We start from the raw sequence: 12,704 nt of genomic DNA, 5'->3' as shown, positions 1-12,704 counted from the left end.
CATGAAAACTAGCTTTATAGCATACAAATTGAGAAAGGAGAAGGAAAAGAAAATGATACTAAAGATTCAAGACGGTGATACTATATTAATAGATAATGGGAATATTCAGAAATTCTTCTATGATTTTTACTCAAATTTGCATAAAAGACAGGAAGTTTCCCTGGAAAAGATTGATGAATATTTGAAGAAACAGAATTTATCAAAACTTTCACAATCTCAGAGACAAATTGTGAATAGCCCTACTAACAGCTTTTGAGATATCAGAAGCTATAAAAAAAATTAAAAAAGGAAAAGCACCAGGGCCTGATGGATTACCAAGTTCATCCTATAAATGTTTTGAAGATCAACTTTTGCAACCACTTCAGAATACAATTAATTCTATTTTGCATGGATCTGCTATGCCAGAATCTTGGAAAGAGGTTAATATTGCATTATTACCAAAGGAAGGACAAGATTTAACTTCAACTAAGAATTATAGACCGATTTCATTGCTGAACAATGACTATAAAATACTTACATCAATATTGGCTGATAGATTAAAGAAGATTTTACAGGACTTTATTTATAAAGATCAATGTGGGTTTTTACCCAAAAGGCAATTAGGGGACAATGTGAGAATCTCATTGGATATAACAGAGTACTTACAACAACATAATGAAAAGCAAGCGGCACTGATTTTTCTGGATGCAGAGAAAGCTTTCGACAACTTGAATTGGTCCTTTATGTTTAAAGTTCTGAAAGATATGGACTTTGGGGAGAACTTTATTCAAGGGATTAAGTCAATTTATACATCTCAGAAGGCACATATTATTGTTAACGATGATTTAACTAAACCATATGAGATACAGAAGGGGACAAGACAAGGACAACTTCTGTCCCATTTGCTTTTTATTTCTGGTCTTGGAAGTGTTGAACAGAGACATTACACAGGATGAGAAAATAATGGGTTTGAAAATTTAAAAAGAGGTGTATAACTTGAGGGCTTTTGCTGACGACTTAGTTTTGACTATACAACAGCCTCAGAATGGTATCGAGCACTTAATGAAGAAATTGAATGACTCTGGTGCATTAGGTGCCTTTAAAGTAAACAAACAAAAAACAAAGATGTTGGTTAAGAATATGAAAATACAAGACCAAGAAATTTTGACAAACTGGTTTTAAAATTGAGAAAAAGGTTAAATATCTCGGGGTTACATTGACTAATATGAATTGCATGTTGTTTCAGAATAATTATGTTAAGGTATGGAATGATATTAAAAAAGATTTATTGAGGTGGGATAAATTACAATTGTTGCTGTTGGGAAGAATTTCAGTAATCAAGATGAATGTTTTATCTAGGATGTTATTTTCATTTCAGATGATACCAATATTGACGACTGATGTACCGTTTAAACAATGGCAAAAAGATATTTCTAAGTTTGTATGGCAACGCAAAAAAACAAGAATTAAATATAAATTGTTGCAAGATGCTAAAGAAAGAGGTGGGCTAGGATTACCTGACTTAAAATTGTACTTTGCTGTTTCTTGTTTGGTATGGATGAAAGATTGGCTGACTTTGAGAAACAGGAGGCTATTGGAGTTGGAAGGACATGATTTAAGATTTGGGTGGTATGGTTATTTGTGGTATGAGAAAGTTAAGGTTAACATAGATTTCAAAAATCACTTTGCTAGGTGTGCCGTTTTGAGAGTCTGGAATAGATATAAAGCAATATTGTCTCCTAAAATTCTCTTATGATTGTCACCCCAAGCAGCTTTTTTCAGAAATGATAGTTAAACAAACTTATGCTGATTTATTGACTTTTATTGAAGGAGAAACTAAATTAAAAACAAGAGAAGAACTGGAGTTAGAAGATTATATTTGTCAATGGTTTCCTTAAGCTCAGTTCACAGAAAGATTTAATTTGGACAAGAAGAACTATGACTTTACAAATGAGAAAACTGACTTTGAATTGGACTTGTATTCTAATGATGAGCATGTTATTGCTAAGATGTATAAACTTTTACTGAAAATTAATATGAAAGATGAATATGTTAAAGATTGTATGTTTAAGTGGGCAAAAAACTTTGGATATAATATGATGTTGGATCAATGAGAGAACATGTAGAGTAAAGCATTGAAATTTACATTGAATTATAATTTGAAAGATAATTTTTACAAGATGATGTATTGCTGGTTCTTAATACCTGATAAATTGCCAAAGATGTATAAGGGAGTGTCAAATATATGTTGGAAATGCAATCAATGCGAAGGTACTTTTTATCATCTTTGGTGGACATGTAAGAAAGCTAAGAAATATTGGGATCAGGTATGTACTTTAATTCAGAGAATTCTTAAAGTAAATGTACAATTGAAACCAGAGGTTTTCGTTCTAGATTTGATGGACAAATTGAAAGAAAACATGGGACTTTGTTCTTACACAGTATATGACAACAGCAGTGAGATATTTATATGCACAGAGGTAGAAGGACTTACAAATACCTACAATGGAAGAATGGATGGTGAAGTTAATGGAACTGGCAGAGATGGCAAAACTGACTACTCTGATTAAAGAAAAGATTGTCTAGCTTTGTTTCTACTTGGAAACCACTTTTGGACTTTTTACTTGAAACTGAAAGAAATGAAATTTTGATTTTGGGATTTGATGATTAGAACTGTATGTGGTTATAGAAATATTGTGTGCTATTGTTAATTTTAGAGCAAGAGGTTAATGTATTTCATATTTGTATCTGTACTGAGGAAAGTCGGAAGTCATTCCTTTTCTATTTATTTCTTGTTTTCTTTTTTTTCTGCACTTTTAATTTTGCTTTTTCTTCAATCTTTTCTTTTTCTAATTTCTCTTTTCTGTTTCCTTATATTTTATCTTCTTTTTGAAACTTAATAAAGTTTTATAAAAACAACAACAACAACTAGCTTTGTGTATTTGGGCCAACCCTCCTCACAAGATAGTTGTTCCGGGGAAAATAGGAATTGGGGGCATTATGTATGCTGCCTTGAGTTGTATAAAATAAAGGTGGGAGGTAAATTTAATAATCAGCCAATCAATAATCCTTTACCTGCAGGCATCCCAAATCAGCTATGAAGAATGAAATTGCTTTAACAAGATCCAAGTAACAAAAAGCTGTCACCAGCTGAAATGTTAAGACTACCAGTTTTCTAAAATGAATTTTTCAGATACTGATGAAAGAAGTGACACATAACAAATATACTTAGCATTATCCAGACTACTGTTATAGTTATTATTGGGTTTTGGTGTACTACTGAAAAAAAACGTACACATCACCAGCCTCATCCTCTGGTTGAAGGATTACTGCACACTGAGGATTCCAGTTTCCTAGAGAATAGCAGCTTCCACATATAGCAAAAATCTCTCCTAGAAAAAATGTGTCAGAAAATAAACAATAAAGCTTTCAAATATTGAGCATTCAGACTGACATAAATAATATACATTGAACCAAAATTATACAACCTCAAGGCCATCTTTCTATTAAAAATATGAAAAGTATCTTATCAAATAGTAAAATTATAAAAATTACTGTGGAAGCCCATGCTCATAGAACACAAGGCCAAACTGATTCAACAGGGATTTTATACACTGGCTTTCTCTTACTTAGACCCCAATGTGCTGCTCAATAATGAAACAGTAACTCCCTGTATGAACAGATTTGTACATGCAATCTTCTGCTAGCAGCTAACTTCCTAAGCCACAAGCGGGTAATGCACTACACTTTCCTTTCCTCAGCCTCTCCCTGAATTGATACTTATTTATCTAACAGCTAGCTAATCAACTGGCAACTCAGTGGCTGGGAGCGGAAAGCTGCTTCTGCAGTGTCTATGGGGGAAATAACAATCTTGATCAGGATTGCAGAAGAAAGAAGAGCCTTTGACTCTTAGCCCCTCTCTCATTATCTCATATCCCAATTGATTACTCTTCTTCTAACTTGACAAAGAGTTATTTGTCATGGTGGGAGGAATACAATCTTTCCCTGCTGGGCATAAGAATATTCTGTTATTTCCGCCTCAGCTGGAACAGGCTTTGAAATCCAGAAATGTCCTCGCTCACATTGGTATGATTCCAAATTTCAAAGAGCTCTCACCAGGCATATAGAAGATATTAGTCTCCCTATCTGTGCATGCCCAGATGCAAATGGATAAGATGGAACAGAAACCCTGTATGTATGCATATATATACACATATACACACACATACATACACGTGTGTGCATGTTGCACAATCAGACTCATGACTGCATAAGGTTCTACAAGTAAAAAGGCTGCATAATAAGAGTATACAATATTATTTCTAATGCAAACTGTTTGAAATGCCCTACATTTTTATAGAGGCTAAAGCCCCTAGAATATTTTTAAATAAATTGTGGCTACCTTATGATGATGGCAGTTTAACCTACCAGATTTTCAACCATATCATTGGCATTTTATTTTTGTTTCCTTGGAATGAGATTTATTTATTTAAATTATTTTATTTGACTTAGGTGCTGTCCAATTCCAATTCTGGGTGGTTCACAGCATAAAAACAAAACAAATATATAACAAAAAAAGACCATATAACAATAACAAGTTGGCAAATCTGATCAATAACACAAACATGTTATATACCCATAAGGTCTTCTGGGATGCCATCAGACTGGGAGCTACTCGGATCTCAGGGGAAACCTCATTCCAGAGGGTAGGCGCCACAACAAAAAAGCTATGCTTCCAAGGTTCTGGTAGATGGCCCTGCTTAATCAAAAGAACGCCGAGGGTGTCAATCCTGTTGGATTGAACTGGCTGGGCTGACACCACAGAGGATAGGCAGTCCCTCAAATAACCAGCACCTTGAATTGTACCTGGAAGCAAAGTGGCAACCAGTGCAGCTCACAAAGAAGAGGTGTCACCGAAGCATGCCTGTCACTGCCCAGATGGCTACGTTCTAGACTAGCTGAAGTTTCTGGGTAGTCTTCAAGGGCAGCCCCAGGTAAGCTCATTGCAGTAATCAAACCATGAGATGACCAGGGTGCGAGAGCCTGCCTGAAGGGCCTCCCGATCTAGGAGACAGCTGGTCAAAGGCCTTCCTGGCCACAGCTGTTACCTGCCCATTAAGCAGGAACTGTGAATCCAGGAAGACCTCTAGATTGTGTACCACTCTTGAATGAGGAAGTGTTACCCCATCCAAGATTAAAAATGGAATGTCCCCAGAACTAGGTAGCCCTAACATCCAGTTGTGGCAGCATTGAATCAGATGGTTCCTCCTCATCCACAGTAATGTATAGGTAATCCCCAGGTTAAGTATGCCCAGTTTAAGGACAATCCATAGTTAAGAATGGAACCTATTGTAGCAAAATTTGAGTTAAATACACAATGATTCAAGCTAAATACACAATGGTTTGAGTTAATTACACAATACTACTTATACAGTATTATACAATAACACTGTTCTGGTTTACATGTACATTTGAGTTAAGGACAGACCTTGGGAATGGAACTTGTTCTTAAACTGGGGATTACCTATATTACAATTACTCTCTTTTTTGGGCCCATTAGGGCATGTTTTAGGGTCCAGGTACACTAAACCAGGATCTTCGTTTCCTGCTTTGAAAGCCACAAAGCATACTTGTAATTAATATATAAGCAGTTACTTTTTGATCCCAAATCACATGAGAACTTGACATTGTGGCATAACTCAAATTTGAAAATTGTGAGGAAAATGTTCTATTGGAATTAACAAACTTTAAATCAGTTGATTTCTAACAGTTATTTTATAGATTTTTGAGAGATTGCATTTTGAGTTTGACCTACCTCCGTTAATAGATACAGTTACACACATACAAACCAAACAGAATACCCTGGGTGCTTTACCAGCCTCTGAGGTACCAGTACTAAAACATTTTAGCTTCCTAAAAAGATGCAGTGCCTGAACAAAAACCAACAATTCAATGTTATAAGTTATTAACATGTGAAATGAAAGTCACTATTAGATATTTGAATATGGAATGAAGAATTAGAATATCTAATTCTGGAAAAGCAACGGGTTCAAGGTGTTAAAATGGTGAAATATACATATGATTTAAAAAAGAAATTAAAATTAATCAGAAAAGATTATTTCATGTTTATTGGAACCCCCCCTGCCCCGGAATGTTTAAAAAGGCATAGGCATTAGAATTCTTATGTCTGTGATATTGTAGGAGGAAAACCATCTTAGTCTACGGCAGCCAAAAGTCAGAAGGAATCTGGTAACACCTTTCAGTCTACAAATTTTATTAAAAGGTATAAGCTTTCATGAGCTAGAGCTCACTTCATCAGATGCATGGAGTGGCTTAACCATCTTGTATTCCCCCCCTCCCCTTCCATCTCATCTGAATTTCGTATCTCTAAAACATGGAATCTGTCATCTCATGAAGAGCTTTGACTCCATCACGCCTGGGATATAGAAAACAAGATGTTATATAATTGGAAAAAAGCTTAATCTCCTGATTTTAAGGTATGGACCCAGGATATGAGTTTGTAACCTATTTTTGAAAAGTCTATGTTTTAAAAATGAGAAGATGACACAATATATTGCTATATGGTCTAGATTTAATAATAAGTTTAATGATTAAATTAATTTCATATATTTATTTATAGTTATTACACTTTTCTGTTAACTGGGTTTTTTACTTTTTTTGTCATATTTAGTTTATTTTAATCATTGTAATATAGTTAGATTTTTTCCTTCACCATATAATCATTGTGTGTAATGTAGAATTATTTTGAAAAATTTTGAAATGCCCTGTTTAAACACAAAATAGCTGTTTCATATCATTTTAAATAATAATATTAATAGTAGTAGTAGTAGTAATAATAATAATAATTATAATTATTATTATTACTACTACTATTAATATTATTATTTAAAATTATTATTATTATTATTTTGGAAGTGCATGTAAGTGTTTTGCACTCAAAACAGTTCTGTTTTCAGTTAAAAACATTGTTTCAAGTTCAAAGCACTTTCAAGATTATTGAAAAAGCCTGTTTGCACTCAAAATAATTTGAGTTTCACACATTTTGCACACACTAACTTCATATCCCATCTTAAATAAATAAAAGCAATAACAGAACAGGAAATTCATAATTTTTGTCTGAACTTTACAAGAAAGACTATACTGAGGTATATTAAAACTATTGAGATACAGTATTGGCATTATACAGATATTGCACTTGGGGGAGCAAAAGATGCGCTTAACACTATTGCAAGATTAGTATGTATGTGCAACATAGTTACACATTATTAGTTTTGTAAACATCTAAAGCTGATATGTTCTAGGCTAAAAAAAGTCAGTTGCCTCTAATCTAAGGCATCCACAAGTTGCTTGCTGCTAGGGATTTGTTATGCAATATTTTTAAATTTGCTATGTAGTGAAGGGATCAGTTACAAGATTAGACAGTATACAACCAGCAGATTCAAAGAACAGAAAAGCTCTACATTACTTTAAAGGAAAGATAGACAACTGAGGTGCCAGGACCACATGCAGTCTTCCAGCATCTTTTTTCTGCCCCCAAATTTCCCCCAAATCATTAAATTTCGCATGATTTTGTGGTGGGAAACAAAATGTTAAGTGTAAGAATGTCAAAAATCATACCTGGATCATACCAATATATATGTATGCATGTATGTATGCATGTATTTTACATTTGTACAGAAACAGTCTTTCCCAATTTAGTGCCCTCCAATGTGTTGGAGATATAATTTCCAGAACCCCCACTTAAGACTTATACAACTGGGGGCATCATACTGGAAAAGGTGCATTAAAATATACTTCATGCAGTTAGTGGAGGCAGGGAGAAGGAAGATAGCCAGGTGGAGAGTAATGGCAGCTTAAGTCTTCTGAAATATCATGCTGGTTTATATGAGGAACTACAATATGGTGGCTTAATGTGTTCACTAACTCCAACAATCTGGTTTGGAAACCATGGCCTATGAATTAGATTTACTTGTGAACCAGCCTATTCTAGCTCATTCCACAAACCATGACTAAAACAAATGATGATTTGGTACAATGTGCAAACCAAGCTAAGTAGTGATTAATGCAGAAAAATCATTTCTCTATTGAGATATTAGAAACTATCTTAAATATACTTCCTGACAGCAATGTATGTTCCATGAGGTGTCGCCATTTTTCCCTATCAATTCTCCACACTTTTGCTGGGTATGTTTTAGGGAACAGGAGTGACAGGCCGGAAGGGCTACTATAGTGTTGTAATGCTTCAGCAAACAGAAGTCACAGAAAAAGGTCTGATTCTTAACCTGACCCAGCTTGCCTGAATAAAGTGATAGAATGTCGTACTGAGTTTGCCCTTGCAATTCCAGTACCCAGAAGCAGAATATGACATTATAACAATATACCTACAGCTGAGGTTCCCAATGTGATGCCAGGGAGAACAATAGACCCATTATGACTTTTTTACATTTAAAAAATATTCTTTATTTAAAAGAGAGAGAGAGAGAAGCTAGCATGCTGCAACATACAGTGCTAGGTTCTACCATCATCTATTTCCAGTACTGCTTCTGGTTTCCATTTAGCTCTCATAATCTTTCCTGGAAAGCAGAAATGAACGGCAATTACAACCCAGTGCTTTGTTTGGAAATATCCCTGTCTGGAAAAAAGAACGAAAGTAAATAGGGCTGATAGGGAATGACCTGTAAGGCAGAAGACTAGAGGAGGTAACAGCTAGCATTCTGATAAACTGATGTTTTGTATCTGATTTGTGACCTCTACATAGCTATTCTGTGAACAAACTCTTTAAAAGGTATTTTGTCATGTTATCCAAAATACATTCCCCAAATCCCAAATGCCTCCACCAACCTCAAAAGAATATGACTTTTATAATATACTGACAGAAATTAAGGCTGTCATAAAATAAAACAGCTAACAAAACACTGTCTCTCATACCTCCCCAGAATAATACTTCTTGAATCACCTTTCTACTGAAGAGAAATAACTGATCTAGGAAAACATGGTAAATGTTTCAAGTGAATGTGACTGGTTATTACTCATATCAAAAATACATATTAGATTACAATCCAATAGAAGATTACTTGTTCATTTAAATAACTGGGTTTTACTTAATGTTCATTGATCATATCTGTCAGGCTTCACACCCAGGATGGGGGGCAGAGGAAGGGTTAGCCTTAAAAAGAGAACCAAGTCATTTAACTAAAAACAACTTATAGCACAAGAGAGCACAATTCCAGTACTATGAGGAACAAAGTGGTTTTAATATTTATTCAATCAATATGGACTCAATCTTAAAATGGATGTATTATAGAATGAAACAATAGAAACTGCCTAGTCACAAGTTTTACTTTACATTATACTACAGAATTTTTGTGAAGCAATGTTATATAACTGGCTGAAAGAAGGAAGGGAAGTACAGGTAGTCCTCGACTTACAACACCAATTGGGACTGGAATTTCTGTTGCTAAGCTATGCAGTCGTAAAGCGCAACCACATTGTTTAGCAAAAGCAATCCTTGCAGTCCCAGTTGACATTGTTAACCAAATCCCATGGTCATTAGGCAAGGCAACTTCCTGCCAGCTTCCCACAACCAAGTCAGTGAGGAAGCCAGCAGGAAGTTGCAAGTCCCAGGTAGCTTTATAAGCAGGCTGGCCGGCAGATAAGTGGCTGCTGTTGGGTGGGGGAGGGTGCAAAGGGGTGCAAGGGAGGTGCAGCAAGGCTTGGGGAGGGTGCATGGGGGTGCAAGGGAGGCACAGCGAGGGTGCATCAGGATGTGAGGGAGGCACAGCAAGGGTCAGGGAGGGGGCACAGGGATGCACAAGAGGCACAGTGAAAGTTGGAGAGGGTGCATGAGGGTGCGAGGGAGGTGCAGCGAAGCTCGGGGAGTGTGTGTGGGTGCACGAGTGGCAGGGGAGGCACAGTGAGGCTACGGGGGGGGCATGAGGATATGCTGAACAGCTATAAGTGGAGGACTACCTGCATTACACAAAAACTGACAAGATGGTCCCATTTTCTGAGGAAAATTGTTCAGTTTGGTTGGTCAGGGACTAAATTAAGCATCAGAAAATACTCTTAGCATGAGAGTGATACTACAAGCAAGAAATATAAGTGGTAAAATGGTCTGAAGAGCAAATATAGAAATTCAAACATAATGATTTCACTTACTGATAAGACATAGTCACAGAAATATTTGACAGGACATATTTGGAAGCAGTATACTGGAACTAAGGAAACTTATCTTGCTCATTAAAAATAAGTTTTCACATACATACTCATTATATACAAATCATAACTACAAAAGGTAACAGAAATCAAATTTTCCAAAAATCCCATCTCTAACTATTTGGGTATAATTAACTTCCAATTCTATTGCAAGTCTGCATTAAAAAATTATTTTGTACCTGGTGGAGATACTCCTCTTATTTCAAAGGTAACCTGACAAGGTGCCATATTCAATTATTTTCAAAAACTGTGGTAATCTATTGAGAAAGAGAAGAAAGTAATACATTATTATTTCATTTATCTGCACACAATATTTCAAGAAGGAGCCCTGAGACAAATTACAATACAAGCAAAAAAAAAAAAAGGAGTAGAGAATAGCAGCACAAACTTGATATACTGTGTGATCAAGTCATACAGTTTGAATTGTGACAGAAGAAAATAAAAGTTTTTTACTGCACATCTAAACAAAGCCAAATGTTAAATTCCCCTGGGGAGCAGCTCTGCAATCTGCCAAACTGATAACAACTAATGGCAAACTAGAGATGAGGGTCTATGAAGCCAAACTCAAACATGTTCATACAGATTTGAGTGATTCTTCAAATAAAGCATATATTAAGATGTTTTTGCAGCTTTAAAAGTCAACTATTTTTTGCAAGGCTGTGGAGTAGCTAGTGCACAAATTATTGAAGCCATGCCCACTTTTTCCCGATGGAGCTGCATTTAGCAAAGTAGTTGAAATCAGTATTTCACACAATGAAGCAACCACCTTCATATCTACAAATTGTACTGGATCCAGAACAATCCACAAAAGATGCATTTGGTTCTTCAGAGGAGGTACAATTCCATGCAAGCTCATTCTGCAGATGACACTTGAAAGGAGACACTTTGGAGTTCCCCCAAAGCCAATGGTTATTTTAAGGAGAACATGAAATAAATGGGCTACATTTTCATGGATTAACTTTTGATAAATATAGAAAAGGGGCAAACTTCCTCATTAAATAGAAATGACTTCAAGCCAAGAAATCTTTTTTTAAAGAAAAAGAGTAAAGAGTGTGAGACACTTTAATGAATTTGATTATGTGCCATCAAATCATTTTCAACTCCTAGTTACCACATAGATTTTCTCCCTCATGATCTAGCCCTAATCTGGTTTTTCAGGTCTTCCAAAGGTGCACTCATCATCACTATAACTGAGCCCATCCACCTTGCTGCTGTTCTTCTCTTTCCTTCCACCTTTCTCAGCACTATAGCCTTTTTCAAAGAGCTGCATCGTCACATAATGTGTCTGAAGTACAGGTAGTCCTTGACTTACAATTGTTTGTTCAGCGACCATTCGAAATTATGAAGGCACTGAAAAAAGTGATTTTGGTTCAGTTCTCGAAGTTACAGCTGTTGCAATGCCCCTGCAGTCACATGACCAAAATTTCGGCACTTGCCAGCCTGTCTGCACTTACGACTGCAGAGGCACTTCAACTCCCCTCACCCACCTATTTCCCCCCCATCTCTGCCCTTTTGGCTGCCCTGTACCTTGCCTTGTGGAGTGGCAAGCAGCCCCAGAACCACATGGCTCTGGGGCTGCTTGCCATGCCCCGGGAAAACACAGCCACCCCAGCCCAGTCCCAGTCCCTCTTGCCACTCTGAATTCTGAGACCTGGGCCACCCTGAGCTCTGCCACCCCAGCTCACCTTGCTCCTGCTGCTGCTGAGGAGTGCCCAGCCTGGCCCTTCACATCAAGAAGCCTCTTTGCGTGAAACCAGCAAAAGCAAGCCCCCCGTAAGTGGTTTCTCCAGCAAACTATTCCTCCCTGAGCCAACCCTCAGCCCTTTCCTATTGGGCAAAACCGCTTCCTGCCTTCCCCATTGGCTGGCATTCTTACAGTATTTGTGCTGTGCTGCTGGGCAACAACAACAATAATGGTGAGGGCAACTGCAGCTGGAACTGGGCTGGGATGGCTATGGCTTCCCAGCAGTTTCTGTGGCGAACACTTCCTACACATGGCTCCCTTAGCCAATCCCTGGCACTTCCCCACTGGGCAAAACTATTTCCTGCCTTCCCCATTAGTTGGCATATTTATTTGCGCCCGCTGCCAGCCAATGGGGAAGGCAGGAAGTGGTTTCACCCAATGGGTGAAAGGCAGGGTGCAAGGTCGCCAAAAGGGAGAGATGGGGGGAGATAGGCAGGTGGGGGGAGGTGGAGGCAGTTCTTTACCTTACTGAGGTTCGGGGCTGGGTGGGACCAAGCCTGGAATGGTTTAGATTGGGGTGGGTCCTTGTGAAGTGAAATTCGCTTAACGATGGCAAGGGGAATTGCTGGGATTGCCATCGCTAAGCAATGTGATCATGTGACATCTCGCTTTACAACCACATTGCTTAGCGATGGAAATTCTGGTCCCAATTGTGGTTGTAAGTCAAGGACTACCTGTAGGATAATTTGAGCTTGGTCACTCGTGCCTAAAGAGAGAACTCTGGGTTGATTTGTTCAATGATCCA

The 12,704-nt window shown here is 37.2% G+C and overlaps 1 protein-coding gene across 4 annotated transcripts in view; it reads right to left on the bottom strand.

Annotated features, from left to right (window-relative positions):
- The window catches only part of GPCPD1 (glycerophosphocholine phosphodiesterase 1), a 59,728-nt gene that overhangs the window by 40,095 nt on the left and 6,929 nt on the right, over nt 1-12,704 (bottom strand). For all 4 annotated transcript variants that reach the window (XR_015795097.1, XM_088134812.1, XM_088134813.1 and 1 more), the window contains exons 2-3: nt 10,395-10,472; nt 3,275-3,371 (exon numbers count right to left, since the gene is read on the bottom strand). Coding sequence is in view for 3 of the 4 variants with exons in the window: in XM_088134812.1 (XP_087990938.1) it covers nt 3,275-3,371; nt 10,395-10,443 (146 nt within the window). In the remaining variant the exon portion in view is untranslated. The remainder of the gene's footprint in view (nt 1-3,274; nt 3,372-10,394; nt 10,473-12,704) is intronic.

This window comes from Python bivittatus, unplaced genomic scaffold, assembly GCF_059951505.1.
Source record: "Python bivittatus isolate LINGU-HERP-01145 unplaced genomic scaffold, Pbiv_v1 ctg000020_np1212, whole genome shotgun sequence".
Classification (NCBI taxonomy): Eukaryota; Metazoa; Chordata; class Lepidosauria; order Squamata; family Pythonidae; genus Python; species Python bivittatus.
Note: the sequence above shows the minus strand (reverse complement) of the source record. Positions and strands in the feature narration are given on the sequence as shown.